This window comes from Cyprinus carpio, chromosome B7 (assembly GCF_018340385.1).
Source record: "Cyprinus carpio isolate SPL01 chromosome B7, ASM1834038v1, whole genome shotgun sequence".
Classification (NCBI taxonomy): Eukaryota; Metazoa; Chordata; class Actinopteri; order Cypriniformes; family Cyprinidae; genus Cyprinus; species Cyprinus carpio.
In genome coordinates this window covers 17,317,285-17,330,733 of record NC_056603.1, presented here as the reverse complement: position 1 = coordinate 17,330,733, position 13,449 = coordinate 17,317,285, and the positions used below count along the sequence as shown (strand labels likewise).

Sequence of the window (13,449 nt, the reverse complement as noted above, 5' to 3'; positions counted from 1 at the left end):
AGATTGTGTTTATCACATTCAGCGTCACAAAACATGAATCATTCTGCATTCTGGTTTCACACTTTAAAAGGTGTGTAAATGACAGGGGTGAGAGTCAGGACGAGGTTTACACTGTCTGCACTTTACTTACTACAGCTTAGTTCTTATGTGGGTTATTATAAAGAAAGTTGTGAAGTAGGGGAAGGTTAGAACCTTTAAATTCTCAGCATTAATCACCCATCATCTGCTTCCACACATCTGAGTTTTATGGCGTGCCGTGTCCCTTGTGAGTCACTGGCCCATTTGTTTTAGACTGCAGAGCCGAATTGAATGCTTGTTCACTGCAGTCACACCATTAGGGCCTCAGGATGTTGGGCCACAGGGAAAAGAGGTGTCACTAGTGGTAATGGATTGCATTTTCACCTTCAGCCCTTCGTAAGCTCACTCCATGTCCTCACCCCCTCTTGCCCCACCTGGAAACTGTGGAGGAAACACCAGCCCCGCCCCCCCAGAGAGAAGAAAAACAAGATGAGGACAAACTTATACAAATCTTTCTATTCTCAAAGTTGATTTCCTTGTATAATGTTTAAGCAAGAATTATTCTGAGAGTAAGGCATGCCATTGATTCTAAATCCACCTTGATCCAGCATAAAAAATAAAGAATGCAAAGCATAATTTGATTAAAAGTATTAGGGTGTTTAGAAGGCATTAGAATCAATTTCATAATGTCATGTCTGGCAAGTCCTGGCAATTTACCATATTGTGTGATTTGACTCATAAAACGTGAACTTTGAACCTGGACTTTTTGTATTTACTAAACATATCAGTGCATTGTAAACATGCACTTAATGTGACTAGGGTTTGCTTTAGGGTTAGTTGCAAGTAAATGATGTATAACAGTAAAAATGTAACACTTTATTTTAACGTGTCCTTGTAATACGTCACATGTACTTACTATTATAATAACAATTAATTATGCATAATTGCATGCAAGTAACACTAAGCCGAACCCTAATCCTAACCATAACCCTATAGTAAGTACAGTACTTAAATGCATAATTACACTGTAAAAAGGACACCTTAAAATAAAGTGTAACCCAGTGAAAATATGATTTACTGTTATTACTATTGTAGCCTAAGTAATTTAACAAGGCACTTTCAAAATTGTTCTGTTAATTTTTTGCTGTTTCTTGGAAAACTGTAAGTGAAAGATTTTTTACACCATTTTATTTCAGTGTGGATCATAATGTAAAAAGAACAGATCAACTGTATTGATTACAAAAAGAAATCTGTTAAATTTGTATTGTTATGTATCACATGAACGCAACCAAAAATAACATATTAACATAATTAATTAGCTAATTAATTACTCTTGTATTAAAATATGTTTTATATTAATAATAAAATAAAAAAAACTTCAAGGCTGGATAAAGTTTTTTTTTTTGTTGTTGTTGTTGTTGTTGTTGTTGTTTTTTACTCAGTATGAAATTGTTAAAGCTTGTGAAAGCCTTCAGGAAGCCAATCGTCACAGCATTTCCTATAGCAGCGAGTGATGTGATTGTTGTCCATGGTGCTGAACTTAGTGCTGCAGTTCAGGGAAATTTGACTCCGCAAAATTTTGGCAAGTGATAATTACTTTTCCATAGGTTCCCTCATATTCCCAACACGCGCCTCATTTGCAGTGATCGACAACGTCGCACATGACTGTTACTGCTCGCTGGACCTAAATGAAACGCAGTAAGTGATTACTACAGGACACCCATCCAGCCCTCCCATCCGCGCCATATAAAACCAACATCAGACGCCTCCAGTCGTAATAGATGTTCGCGCGTTGAGAGAGAGAGAGAGAGCCACCAACAGCGTTTAGAAATGTCCAGTTTAAGTGTAGCCAGTTTTTGTCACTGTGGATTCCTCACATACCTTGTGCTGTTCTCTTTTTACATTTCAGTAGCGTCCTCAGTGAGCCTTGACTTGACTGAACTAAGGAACAAAGTTGCAAAGATCAAAGTTAACCCGAGAGGAAATTTATGGGCAACAGGTGAGACGCATACACGACTTATTATTGTGCTACATATAACGTGACTTATACCTAGAACAGAAATGTGATTTGGCACTTAAGGTCATTTTATGGGGAAAAAAAGTGTTGTGGACAGCGAACGCTTGCCGACTGAGGATGACTCCACGATGAGAGCCATCGAGGCTGCACTGAATCCCCAGCAGGTCGAGCCCGCGGACCTCTACCAAGAGATGCTGAGGATCGCGCTTCAAACACACCTCGACTCTCAGGAGATCCGCCCTAAAGTTCCGGTAAGAACCGAGTCTGCATTTTCTGTTCATTTTGAAGTAGTTTCTACTCTGGTTGAAATTAATATGAGAGAGAATAGTCTTCTGTTGTAAATAATTTTCAAAAATGTGATTTGAATAATTTGTTTGTTTGGCTATATATATACAATCTTACATACGTATAACATAATCAGTGATTGAATATAATCGACAACTGATTTATGTGAACTGTTTTTGGTCGTTCTAGGACACTGCAATATTAATGAAGATATTAGGCAGCTACATCCAAGACAACAAAAAATGATGACTGCCATCGGCTGAGATCTTCGAAGTGTTTAATTCTCATGGGATTTGTAATTGCTCTTTCATCAGCTGTAATTTGTTTCTTAACTAAACCTATTAACCACCTCTATGTCACAAGAAATGCAACAAGTTATATGCTACTTGTATATTTATTTTTAGAAGATGTCCAGAATTGTATTATTTTTTTCAATAATTTGTATTAAATAAAGACCAAATTAGTGAAGTCAGTTGCTCCTGCATGCAACTACAATGTTGAAAGTGTCATATTTTTTATCTATATTTTTTAACCCAATAGCAGGTGAGTGAGTATTTAGGATTTTGAAATGTAGTGAATTACTCTTGGTGCTTTCAGTGATTGATGGGATTTCATAGAATCAGCTTTCAGATGGTGACCATAAGTGTTTTATGAAAACTGGAAACTTTACACACTATAATAGGCTATATCATATTTATAAGAAAACAGAAGGAAATTCAAAACAACAATTCAAAAAACAAAACAACATTAACTAAAAAAAAGTAAACTCAACATAACAATAAACAAGTCAGCACTAAGGCAAAATGCTGTTTTGAGCACATTTAAATATTTTACTAACAACACAGAACAGCAACAGGCTATGCAAATCTAAGACAAACCTCAGCAACACACTCATCCAGGTGCAAGTTCATTTAACATTAATTTCAAACAAATTTTTACAAGTTACCACAGTTACAATGACAAATCATGAAAATGCAAATTCCCAAGAACCAAAATAGCCAAATGATACAGAAAGAATGTGATTAACTCAAGGTAAAAAATTATATATTGTTTGTTAGCATGTTTTTGTCTTGCCCTAAGAACTGAATATAAATCTTGTACAAACCTGGTGTGCATAGAATACCACCTAAATATCAAATACCAAATACTGGTTCTCTGTATATAAATTCATTACATTAGCTGAGACTATAAAAGCGACAACAACTGTCTTTGACCTGGTCTTGTTCTCCATTCAGTCAACACAACACAACACAACACAACACAACACAACACAACACAACAAAACACAACACAACAAAACTAAACAAAAAAAAAAAAAAAAAAAAACACACACACACACACACACAACACAACACAACACAACACAACACAACACAACACAACACACAAAACAACACACAACACAACACAACACACAACACAACACAACACAACACAACACAACACACAAAACAACACACAAAACAACACACAACACAACACAACACACAACACAACACAACACAACACAACACAACACACAACACACAACACACAACACACAACACAACACAACATTCTAAAATATACTTGACTTTCCTTTATAACCTATAAATAACAATAATTTATTTTGAACTAGGTCTCTTTGACCTTTGAACTAAAGAAAGGTTATGTTGTGTAAGAAGCCCGGATTGTTTATTAATTTAATTCATAATAAGAAGTTTTGACCTTTTTTTCTGCTTTAAAATAATACAGTACACTGTAAATTTGACACCGTTTTTACCATCGAAACCAGACTTTTATTTATAGCCTATGACTCAAATGTGACTCAAAAATATATATATCACTTTTATCAACCTGTACTACCCACAACTATTTATTTTGAATAATTGTTAAGATGGATTTGCAAAGTCTGCCTCTATATATTTTGCTGGGAACCACTGTTCATTATTTCATGCATTTCTAATCATTTTCAAAGTGGAAGAGATTTGCAGGAACACATACTGGTGCAGTTTCCTAAGACCAGTAGAGACGATGATGTCTAAAACAGGCATTGGGCTGTCGTTCTCTTTATTGAGGTCAGTGGGACACGTGACTGGCGCTGTCCAGTTGGATGCTCCGTTGACTAGCGGAGCCTGACAATCGCACGATATGCATCTGCTATTAACGTGAATTCCTCTGCTTGGATTAAAATATATAGCCTAGCCTCGCCGTGATCATGGGACAGTGTGGTGTCATTTCTTCGAAGACGGTCTTAGTCTTCCTAAATTTGATTTTTTGGGTAAGTTGCCTACAGTATAAAAGCTGGGATGGATGCAGTGGTTAGCGGCATTATGGCATAGCTCTGCAGGGATACAAGAGCTACAGCGAAAGAGCTGTTGATTACGCGTATAATCGACAAGCATTTAATAGACAGAAATGTATTATTATTTTGACTGGTTGCATCGCTGAATGAATCCAAGCGCAGCATTGCACGTTGGTTTTGTCTATATTTTCCCCATGTGTCACACCTGAGCAATAGCTACTATAGGCTAGTTGGTTAAAGCAGCGAATGTCAAATTACATACTGTAGGCTAGGCTACACACATTATATAGGCCTAATAAAAACGCTGTTTTTAGCTTTACATAGACATTACGTACATGTAATATAAGATCCATATATAATTAAATCTATCCATAAAATAAGAATTACAATAGAAAGAACGAAATTCAAGACTACACATTTCAATATCGTTTTTTTGTAGAGCAGGGATAATTGCAACACTTTTGGTATATATAATTGATTATTGATATATATATAATGAAACTGGAAGTATATGATTTTTACAGCCATAATACCTAAATAATTGTAACAGTGGCTTGTGATGAATAGTAAAATGTTAATGTTTGTCAATACATGGCCTAAAACATTATGTTAATATCATCATACACAGCTTTTAAAGAAACACTTGGAAAGAATGTCAATGAAATACATTTTAAAATCTAACTTATTCCACATTTTAATTTGGTAAGAATGAGAAATAAAACTGCTTAAAATTGTCTGATTTGATAAATTGAATAAAATTACAATCATGAAAAAATACAAAAGGGTGTTTATAAAAGATTCCATGTCGATAGATAATAATAATAATAATAATAATACTGTTATACGGCCAGTGGGAGTAAAGCATTTTGCAATTTCACAACAACTAACAGTATTTCTGTTGCACTCTTCCCAGGCTGCCGCTGGTATACTGTGCTACATTGGGGCCTATGTTTTCATCACGTATGATGATTATGACCATTTTTTTGAGGATATCTACACTTTCATCCCTGCCATGGTGATAATTGCTGTGGGAACACTTCTTTTTGTCATTGGTTTCATTGGATGCTGTGCCACCGTTCGAGAAAGCCGCTGTGGCCTGGTCACGGTAAACTAGAGTCTAGTACCCCAAATTTTCACATACATAGCTCTGATGATTTTTTATTCAGAATGTTTCCTGATTGTTCTTGTCTAATTCTTCTGCAGTTCTCAGCAGTGCTGCTACTGGTGTTTGCCACAGAGGTGGTTGTAGTGGTGCTAGGCTATATTTACAGAGCCAAGGTTGGAAATAATTAAATAAAATGTACATGTGCATGTACAGTAAGTAGTTTGAAAGTGTCATTGATAAAACATTGAAACGTTTTTTCTTTTTTTCTGAAAGGTCGAGGCTGTAGTGAATCACTCTATTCAAAAAGTATATAATGAATATAAAGGCACCAACACAGACGCTCCCAGCAGGGCCATCGACTATGTCCAGAGACAGGTAAGACTATCAGTTCCTTTGTCATGTTTTCCCACCATTTTTCCATTTCTCTGAACTTCTCTTCTTACAATCTTTCACTTTTAGCTCCACTGTTGTGGCATTCATAACTACTCTGATTGGATGAACACTCATTGGTTTATTGAGTCCAAAAACAACAGCGTTCCAGTGAGCTGCTGCAAGCCCAGCATCAGTAATTGCACTGGGACGTTAATGCGACCAGGAGACCTCTACCCAGAGGTAACAGCCTCACACACATTCTACAGACCTGCAGTCCAAAATTGATGATAAATGATAGTCTAACTGAACTTCTTGTTACAGGGCTGTGAAGTTCTTGTAGTAAAGAAACTCAAGGACATTATGCTGTACGTCATACTGGCGGCATTAACGTTCGCTGCCATACAGGTAAAAAGTCATTTGCGGTCATACACTCAAATGAAGTGGTCACTTGTCACTAAAGCAGTGGTCTATGTGATTTTAACAGTTAATATGGGAAGTGTAATATATAATGGAAACAGCACATGAAACGTTTCACTTCGAAATAGCCTAATCATAGTAATTACTTGACTACTCAACAAATAAAGAAATACGTGGACATGAAAGATTGATTTGAAATTAATCTTACCTGGATATTAAACTAAAGTTTCTGCTATGATATACAAACCCGATTCCAAAAAAGTTGGGACACTGAACAAATTGTGAGTAAAAAAGGAATGGAATAATTTACAAATCTCATAAACTTATATTTTATTTACAATAGAATATACAGTGCCTTGCGAAAGTATTCGCCCCCCTTGAACTTTGAACTTTTTTGTGAAGAATCAACAACAAGTGGGACACAATCATGAAGTGGAACGAAATTTATTGGATATTTCAAACTTTTTTAACAAATAAAAAACTGAAAAATTGGGCGTGCAAAATTATTCAGCCCCCTTAAGTTAATACTTTGTAGCGCCACCTTTTGCTGTAAGTCGCTTGGGGTATGTCTCTATCAGTTTTGCACATCGAGAGACTGAAATTTTTGCCCATTCCTCCTTGCAAAACAGCTCGAGCTTAGTGAGGTTGGATGGAGAGCATTTGTGAACAGCAGTTTTCAGTTCTTTCCACAGATTCTCGATTGGATTCAGGTCTGGACTTTGACTTGGCCATTCTAACACCTGGATATGTTTATTTGTGAACCATTTCATTGTAGATTTTGCTTTATGTTTTGGATCATTGTCTTGTTGGAGTCTCAGGAGTCCCAGTCTCAGGTCTTTTGCAGACTCCATCAGGTTTTCTTCCAGAATGGTCCTGTATTTGGCTCCATCCATCTTCCCATCAATTTTAACCATCTTCCCTGTCCCTGCTGAAGAAAAGCAGGCCCAAACCATGATGCTGCCACCACCATGTCTGACAGTGGGGATGGTGTGTTCAGGGTGATGAGCTGTGTTGCTTTTACGCCAAACATAACGTTTTGCATTGTTGCCAAAAAGTTCGATTTTGGTTTCATCTGACCAGAGCACCTTCTTCCACATGTTTGGTGTGTCTCCCAGGTGGCTTGTGGCAAACTTTAAACAACACTTTTTATGGATATCTTTAAGAAATGGCTTTCTTCTTGCCACTCTTCCATAAAGGCCAGATTTGTGCAGTATACGACTGATTGTTGTCCTATGGACAGAGTCTCCCACCTCAGCTATAGATCTCTGCAGTTCATCAAGAGTGATCATGGGCCTCTTGGCTGCATCTCTGATCAGTCTTCTCCTTGTATGAGCTGAAAGTTTAGAGGGACGGCCAGGTCTTGGTAGATTTGCAGTGGTCTGATACTCCTTCCATTTCAATATTATCGCTTGCACAGTGCTCCTTGGGATGTTTAAAGCTTGGGAAATTTTTTTGTATCCAAATCCGGCTTTAAACTTCTCCACAACAGTATCTCGGACCTGCCTGGTGTGTTCCTTGTTCTTCATGATGCTCTCTGCACTTTAAACGGACCTCTGAGACTATCACAGTGCAGGTGCATTTATACGGAGACTTGATTACACACAGGTGGATTCTATTTATCATCATTAGTCATTTAGGTCAACACTGGATCATTCAGAGATCCTCACTGAACTTCTGGAGAGAGTTTGCTGCACTGAAAGTAAAGGGGCTAAATAATTTTGCACGCCCAATTTTTCAGTTTTTTATTTGTTAAAAAAGTTTGAAATATCCAGTAAATTTCGTTCCACTTCATGATTGTGTCCCACTTGTTGTTGATTCTTCACAAAAAATTACAGTTTCATATATTTATGTTTGAAGCCTGAAATGTGGCAAAAGGTCGCAAAGTTCAAGGGGGCCGAATACTTTTGCAAGGCACTGTAGATAACATATCAAATGTTGAAAGTGAGACATTTTGAAATGTCATGCCAAATATTGACATGAGAGCTACACATTCCAAAAAAGTTGCGACAGGTAGCAATAAGAGGCCGGAAAAGTTAAATGTACATATAAGGAAAAGCTTGAGGACCATTTTGCAACTTATTAGGTCAATTGGCAACATCATTGGGTATACAAAGAGCCTCTCAGAGTGGCAGTGTCTCTCAGAAGTCAAGATGGGCAGAGGATCACAAATTCCCCCAATGCTGCGACGAAAAATAGTGGAGCAATATCAGAAAGGAGTTTCTCAGAGAAAAATTGCAAAGAGTTTGAAGTTATCATCATTTACAGTGCATAATATCATCCAAAAATTCAGAGAATCTGGAACAATCACTGTGCGTAAGGGTCAAGGCTGGAAAACCATACTGGATGCCCGTGATCTTCGGGGCCTTAGACGGCACTGCATCACATACAGGAATGCTACTGTAATGGAAATCACAACATGGGCTCAGGAATACTTCCAGAAAACATTGTTGGTGAACACAATCCACCGTGCTATTCGCCGTTGCCGGCTAAAACTCTATAGGTCAAAAAAGAAGCCATATCTAAACATGATCCAGAAGTGCAGGCGTTTTCTCTGGGCCAAGGCTCATTTAAAATGGTCTGTGGCAAACTGTTCTGTGGTCAGATGAATCAAAATTTGAAGTTCTTTTTGGAAAACTGGGATGCCATGTCATCTGGATTAAAGAGGACAAGGACAACCCTAGTTGTTATCAGCGCTCAGTTCAGAAGCCTGCATCTCTGATGGTATGGGGTTGTATGAGTGCGTGTGGCATGGGCAGCTTACACATCTGGAAAGGCACCATCAATGCTGAAAGGTATATCCAAGTTCTAGAACAACATATGCTCCCATCCAGACGTCATCTCTTTCAGGGAAGACCTTGCATTTTCCAACATGACAATGCCAGACCACATACTGCATCAACTACAACATCATGGCTGCGTAGAAGAAGGATCCGGGTACTGAAATGGCCAGCCTGCAGTCCAGATCTTTCACCCATAGAAAACATTTGCCGCATCATAAAGAGGAAGATGCGACAAAGAAGACCTAAGACAGTTGAGCAACTAGAAGCCTGTATTAGACAAGAATGGGACAACATTCCTATTCCTAAATTTGAGCAACTTGTCTCCTCAGTCCCCAGACGTTTGCAGACCATTACGTGGATAATATTGATTTATTATTTTAAAGTGAGTTGCTTGTCTTACACTTAATTAGAATTACATATGTATTTATTCTAGAGCAAAGTTTCAGGAAGAAGTTAAGGATTATCATGATTACATGATATTTCTAACATAAAAGTTATTATTATTATTATTATTTTTTTTTTTATCCCTGATGTAAAGACCACCAACAGTAGGAACCAGAAGAGAACCAATTATACATGTTTTCATTTTTAATAATGTGAATAAGATTAGGGGAAATACAACAAAAGAGTTTAAAATATTCTTTTGAAGATAGATTTATCCCAATAATATTAACAATTGTAGCTGTCTTTGACACTAGTTGTTTCTCCTGTTCTTAGGCCAGACATAACAGTAAAGAAAACAAAATGTTTGTGTTCTCTTTAAAAACCAAAACCAAAAAATAATATGCCTACCATAAAATAAAGTTATAAAGATACTGTGTAATAAAGATACACATAACATGTAATATTACAATAAACAATGTATTTTAGATATTAATGTCTTCTCAGAAATTGCTTATATTTCTTTAACCAGAGTTCCCACTTCATTTTTACATGTCTCGCCTTCTGAATTCTTGATACCGGATATGTACTTTTTAAAAAAACTGCAAACAAATGACCTTCTCACCAATCCAGTATTTATTTTCAAGGAGGAGGTATAAAATATAGAGGGTGTGTCTCAGTCAGGCTTTGTCTCGATCACAAAATCCTTCCAGTGCACTTGAATATTCGCTCCCTAAAAAAATCCCACAATGCAATGCAAAAACCAGGGAGAATCTTTGCTCTCTATGGTCCTTCATCAGAAAATATATGCAGTATTAATGCACTTTCCTGATGTTGTTGATAAATGATACAAACTATATAACCTTCCTGATGTTAACATATAATGCAGAATATTTGAAATATGTTCTCATTGTTATCATCCTCAGTGTAATTCTATGTTTTGACCAATGTTTCCTGTTCTCTTCACAGATGCTTGGGCTGCTGTGTGCGTGTGTGGTCCTTTGCCGCAGAGGTCATGACCCTGCCTATGAACTGCTTGTCAGCACGGGTATAGATGCCTGAGTGGTACCGCATGGCATCATGGGAAGGGCTGGTCCTCCCAGCCAGTGTACTGTACATATTTAAACTGAATCAGGCTACCACTTTTCTACACTAGTATTAAAACCAGTTTCAGTACCTTTGTTTGACATAAAAATCAAAGCTTTGACAGCTTGAATAGCCACACACTGCTTTAGTTGTGAAGAAAATGTTACTAAAAATGTTCCTAGAAGAAGTATTGAGTCTGAGTACAGACTCTGATGAGCAGAAAATATTCATTCAGTTGTTTATTATATTGTAAATATTTTACACCTATTGATTTCATGTGTCATGGTAATGTGATATCATGTGTTATTAACTAGTTGTTAGGACAAAGACTGAAGTCACTGGTTGACATAGTTCAGATGTGTCCCTTATTTACAGTATGTGTTGTAAGAAGTAATCCTTCCTGAGTCATAATGAAGAAGAAAGATTGTTTTAAATTTAAATTATTTTCTGACAACTTTCCTTGCTTCTCATTTTGAGCTTATCTTTAGAGAAACATTGATACAAAGGATTTAAACTAAATCATTACTTTTAAATCTTGCAGCAGCATTAAACTTGCAATTAACAACAAGGTCACATAATATACAGCATGAATTATCAGTCAAGTGTTTGGCAGTAAAACAATCAAAAGCGCAAGTCTAACAAATCAATTTAGTGTATTTCAAATATAGAACTGAGCATCTGAAAATTCTCTAAAATCTGTTTATTACAAAAAAGGCATTTTTTCCTGTACACTTTTAAATCGTAAAATGGGTATGCAATACCTGGGACCAGGAAAAAAAATATTTACTTGAAAAAATGTTATCCTATGAGTGACACTGCTGTATATCACTCTAACAGAAGTGTTACTCTTAAAAGGTCACTGACATGAATGCTCATATGTGACCCTGGACAACAATACCAGTCTTATAGTCTTATATAGTGTCAATTTTTCAAAATTGAGATTTATACATAATCTGAAAGCTGAATAAATAAGCTTTCCATTGATGTATGGTTTGTTAGGATAGGACAATTGTTGTAACCAAACACATCTTTGGACCCAAAAGAAGAACACAGACTAAAAATTATGCAAATAAAATTAATTTATTGCCAAAAGTCAAGCAACACAATCCATCTCTCCTTTGCTGTTGAATATTGTTGGATGAGTAGAGCTGGAAACCAAACAGGCCAGAGATATGTTGGGGGAGCAGAGAGAATAGTTTTTTGAACAGGCGTGGCAGGATGAATGCAGGTGGAGTGAGGTCTAAAGCACAGGAGATACAGAATTAGAACTCCAACAAAATACATGACCCAAAAACTGGTCCAAAGACACTGGGAGGCTTTAGCACAGTACCACATAAGCAGACTGAGCCAACTGGCAGAAAATGACTGAAGACCCAGAGTTTAAATACTGGAGGCAGAGGAGTTGATTGGCAGCAGGTGATTCACATTCAGCAATCAGCCACAGAAAGGAGTGCATAGCCACGCCCCGGGATACACCAACTCACAAACACACAAGCACAGACACACAAAAAGAGCCTCCACACCACCCCAAAAATCCAAATCCCTGACAACAAATATTTTGCTGAGATACAACTATTTAAAAAACTGGAATCTTTAAAGTTGTCTAAATGAAGTTTTTAGCAATGCATATTACTAATCAAAAATTAAGTATCTTCATGGAACATGATCTTTACTTAATATCCTAATGGTTTTTGGCATAAAAGAAAAATCTATAATTTTGACAAGGTTTTTTTTTTTTTTGTTTTTTTTTTGTTATTGCTAAAAATATACCCCAGCGACTTAAGACTGGTTTTGTGATCCAGGGTTACATATAATACTCACAATGTTCACTGTAGCATGTAAACACTAATTTCATAAATTCATGCTTTTCATTTCTCCCAGCAGAAGTATTAACAATGACTAATGCAAAGTACCTACTGTAATGTACGATATGTTGATCTGGCTCAGTTCAATAAATCACTGAAATGAAAATTATCCATTAAGTGATTGCATTTTTATATATTATATTGCACATTAAGACTGTGTATTATTTTATTCAAGCTCTTTTCATTCAAAAATTAGTACTAAAAAAAAAATTATAAATATACATTTAAAATTCACTTATTTCACATATAGTAGTTCCTCTAAAACTTCAAAAATTGACAAAACAAACACAAGCTGTCATCTTTCTTACATCTTAAGAAAACTGTTTTTTTTTAATTATATATATCATTATATGAACTCCGCAAGGAAATTAATAAAACTTTTTTTTGCTATTTATTTTTCAGTGTTTCCATTTATTGTGAAGTATATTTTTCAAAACAGTTTAAAGATCTTCAAATGAATTTGTTTCAAATGTCAAACAAACAAAAAACATAAAAAAACATTGTTTCCAAGTGCTGAAAATGAAAAGCATATCAAAATAGCTTCTAAAAAGTACTGTAAATCTATGACATCAATACACTCTCACTAAAAGTATAGTTAGTGTTTCAAAGTGTAAAGTGATGCATCATCAGGCATTTTTCAAGCAGCATGTTGAGATCTACAACTCTTTTCATAATTTAAATAACATAAACATAGCATATAGAGATATACAATGCATAAACGGTAACGTTCCCCGTTACTTAGCTGTAACCTTGTTCCCTGAGAAAGCGGAACGAGATGCTGCGCTGCTCAGCGCATTGGGAAACGTCTTGTTCGTGACCAGCTGTGAATAATGTGTGTA

General features: G+C 36.3%; 2 protein-coding genes across 2 annotated transcripts; both read left to right on the top strand.

Moving 5' to 3' along the window:
• Window positions 1–1,786: 1,786 nt before the first annotated feature.
• On the top strand, window positions 1,787–2,809 carry nmbb (neuromedin Bb). The gene is made up of 3 exons (XM_019092862.2): window positions 1,787–2,017; window positions 2,099–2,286; window positions 2,510–2,809. Exons 1-3 carry the CDS (start codon window positions 1,849–1,851, stop codon window positions 2,564–2,566), a joined length of 414 nt encoding a protein of 137 aa, XP_018948407.1. The 5' UTR covers window positions 1,787–1,848; the 3' UTR covers window positions 2,567–2,809.
• Window positions 2,810–4,383: 1,574 nt separating this feature from the next.
• Window positions 4,384–11,124, top strand: tspan3b (tetraspanin 3b). Its single transcript, XM_042727595.1, has 7 exons — window positions 4,384–4,580; window positions 5,518–5,709; window positions 5,808–5,882; window positions 5,983–6,084; window positions 6,169–6,321; window positions 6,403–6,486; window positions 10,629–11,124. The coding sequence occupies exons 1-7, from the start codon at window positions 4,518–4,520 to the stop codon at window positions 10,719–10,721; spliced, it is 762 nt and encodes a 253-aa protein (XP_042583529.1). The 5' UTR covers window positions 4,384–4,517; the 3' UTR covers window positions 10,722–11,124.
• The last annotated feature ends 2,325 nt before the right edge of the window (window positions 11,125–13,449 follow it).